The sequence below is a fragment of the Panicum virgatum genome, chromosome 9N (genome assembly GCF_016808335.1).
Source record: "Panicum virgatum strain AP13 chromosome 9N, P.virgatum_v5, whole genome shotgun sequence".
NCBI lineage: Eukaryota > Viridiplantae > Streptophyta > Magnoliopsida > Poales > Poaceae > Panicum > Panicum virgatum.
Genome location: NC_053153.1, coordinates 28,359,359 through 28,361,952, shown reverse-complemented (window position 1 = coordinate 28,361,952; position 2,594 = coordinate 28,359,359). Strand labels below are relative to the sequence as shown.

At 56.1% G+C, this 2,594-nt stretch overlaps 1 protein-coding gene across 1 annotated transcript; it reads left to right on the top strand.

The window, feature by feature from the left end:
- Positions 1-682: 682 nt before the first annotated feature.
- Positions 683-1,998, top strand: LOC120688936 (fibropellin-1-like). The gene is made up of 4 exons (XM_039971281.1): positions 683-926; positions 1,012-1,086; positions 1,210-1,341; positions 1,964-1,998. The coding sequence occupies exons 1-4, from the start codon at positions 683-685 to the stop codon at positions 1,996-1,998; spliced, it is 486 nt and encodes a 161-aa protein (XP_039827215.1).
- The last annotated feature ends 596 nt before the right edge of the window (positions 1,999-2,594 follow it).

The following is a 2,594-nucleotide window of genomic DNA, read 5'->3' as shown; positions in this document are numbered from 1 at the left end:
CTTTTCTACAAATATTTATGCAAATAGCCAAATCTTCAAGTTAGATTTAAGAGACTCTTGATAATAGACATAAAGGTACTCATTTCACTTCATTTAACTAACTAATTAATTAAATAATATTGGTCAAAGTTGAAGAAAAAAATCAACGGTGTCATATAAAAAAGAACGGAGGGAGTATATTTTTTAAAAGATTATTATAATATGTAGAATTCATTATGCTGCTCTCCCGCAGCTTACAGATTATATGCTGTTTTTTCCTTAAATCCTGTTTTATTTTTCCTTGTGGACTTGTCTCTCGGCCCTCGGACGTCCAAAACAGAACGTTCCGAAGCAAAGCTAAGCATTCTGACGCGTCCAAACGCAGTTCGTCAGTAATTTCTTGCGAACAAACCAAGGTAGCCAGCCAGCAGACGTACGGTGATAAAACTTAGGACCTGCCGCGAAGAAGAAACAAACAGATCCCCGCGTCGCCGTCGCGCTGCCTTGCCAGCTCCGAGAAAGCTAGGCGGCCGCGCGCTGCGGCCGTTTTCTAGCTCCATGGTCGTTCCATCCGAGGCGACAGCGAACCTACATATACATTTCTCTCCGGCCGGCCGGCCGCCGGCCCTCCCAGCCCCAGCGCCGTTCGCCGCCTGGGGCTCCTCCAACATCCTACCGTCTCGTGCCGTAGAAGATCACATAGATGTCGGCGCTCGCGAGAAGCTCGACGGCGTCCGAGCCCGCGGTCCGGCTGCTGCTCCTGACGGCGGCGCTGGTCGCCAGCGCCGCCGGCGCCTCGGTCTGCGACACGGCCAGCTGCGGCAAGGGCACCTGCGCCGAGCTGCCGAAAGTGATCCCCTTCGTGCCCAACTACGCGTGCCACTGCGACCCCGGCTGGTCCCAGCCCTTCCCGGCCATCTCCTCCTCGCCCTGCGTCATCCCCAACTGTAATTGCTGAATTGATCGACCCTGGCCAGTTCGTTAGGATCGTAGCTGCTGACCAGTTCACCAACAACCGTTTCCGGCCTGCAGGTTCCTTCGAAGGCGCCTGCTTCAACCACAGCCTGACGCCGCCGCCTCCGCCCAAACCCGGCTTTCCCATGGAAGGTGAGTCACTCGCCGCCTCATCACCCCTGCCTCATCCTAGTCTCTGTACAGTCGTGTCGAGCACAGGACTGCAGGAGCATGACCTCCTTTCGTTGCGTTCTCTCCGTGGGCATGCCCGTGCAGTCTGCGCCGCCGTGAGCTGCGGGCCGGGGGGAGCGTGCAAGGCCGGCGCCGCCCCGTTCAGCTACAGCTGCGAGTGCCAGCCGGGCTACGCCAACCTCCTCAACCTCGCCGGCCTTCCCTGCGTCAAGAACTGTGAGCATCCACACGTCCGGCCGGGACGACGCTCGCACTTGCAACCGTTCCAAACCTGATTTGAATCTCCCTATATATGTCTGAGTAAGTGGACGGACTCGATTCATTTCGCCTTTGCATTGGCTGCCGTTCAGGTTTCTTCGGCAAGGGCTGCTCCGCCCTGGGACTCGCCCCGGCGCAGGCGCCGGCGTCGCCGCCCTCGCCCACACCGCCCTCTCCGGCGGCGCCGGCGGGGAACCACGACTCGTCGGGGCCGTCCGCTCCTCCATCCGGCACGAAAGGCAATTCAACTGCAACCGATTCGTTTTTTCATGTATGCGCTCGTGCAACGCGTGCGTCGAGACACGACGTTGGCTCAGTGATGACCTTCTCTTTGCAGGATCTGTTTCGTCGCGGCGTCTGCTGCAGCTGCTGCTGGTGGTCACGCTCGCTATGGCACAGGTCATGTAGTTACACACGTATGACGACCTGACGTCAGCAGCAGGGATTGTGAAATGAAATGATGAAGTGGTGGAGTGAAACAATGTATTGTGAGGGGTTCTTTTATTCATCAACCTAAATATCTACTAAAGTTGATGTGGCATTTTATTCATGGTTTTAAATCGCTGGCTAAAACTTTTAGCGGCGGGGCTGATTACGGAGTTTAGCAGGCTATAGCTGGCATTTAGCGGAGTATAGCTAGCTAAGCTGGCTAAATACCATAACGGTTGTCCTTCCTAGCAGCTATAGCCGGCTATTTAGAACCTTACATTTTAGATAACTGCGTAACAAAACATTTCATGAATGACTTATTTGGCATGGGTCTAACTCTGTCTGGAGCAGCTCCACTCCAAAACACTAGGTGGAGCTAGCTCTAGGTGGAGTTGGAGCTGTCTAGATTAGATGTTTTGCTACGAGAGAAAAGAGGTCTTCAGGGTGGATGGCTATTAGGCTACCCGCACCGGGTACTGGAAGGGAGCCGCTACCGCTCCCTCCAGTACCGATTTAGCGGAAAAACGTCCGCAGTGGGGTACTGGGAGCGGGATGCTATTTCCCGTTCCTCTCCCCGTCCGCTCAGCGTGGAGCAAGGAAACACTATGGACGTGGGGCCCGCTCGACCGATGCGTGCAGCCCCAACCACCGTTGGCCCTCCCGCCCGCGCCCGGAGAGAGAAGACAGGGGGCTGCCCACCTCGCGCCTCACCGGCGGAGGGATCCGGGGAGGGGACGCCTCGCAGCTCGCTGATGGCTGGTGTCGGGATCTCGCCGGCGGAG

Excerpts from the sequence above, each read along its gene's own strand:
- LOC120688936 (XM_039971281.1), top strand. The coding sequence starts at position 683 with ATGTCGGCGCTCGCGAGAAGCTCGACGGCGTCCGAGCCCGCGGTCCGG. Across the intron at positions 927-1,011 it reads GCCCTGCGTCATCCCCAACT|GTTCCTTCGAAGGCGCCTGC; the intron begins GTAATTGCTGAA and ends TCCGGCCTGCAG. Across the intron at positions 1,342-1,963 it reads CCTTCCCTGCGTCAAGAACT|CGGCGGGGCTGATTACGGAG; the intron begins GTGAGCATCCAC and ends TAAAACTTTTAG.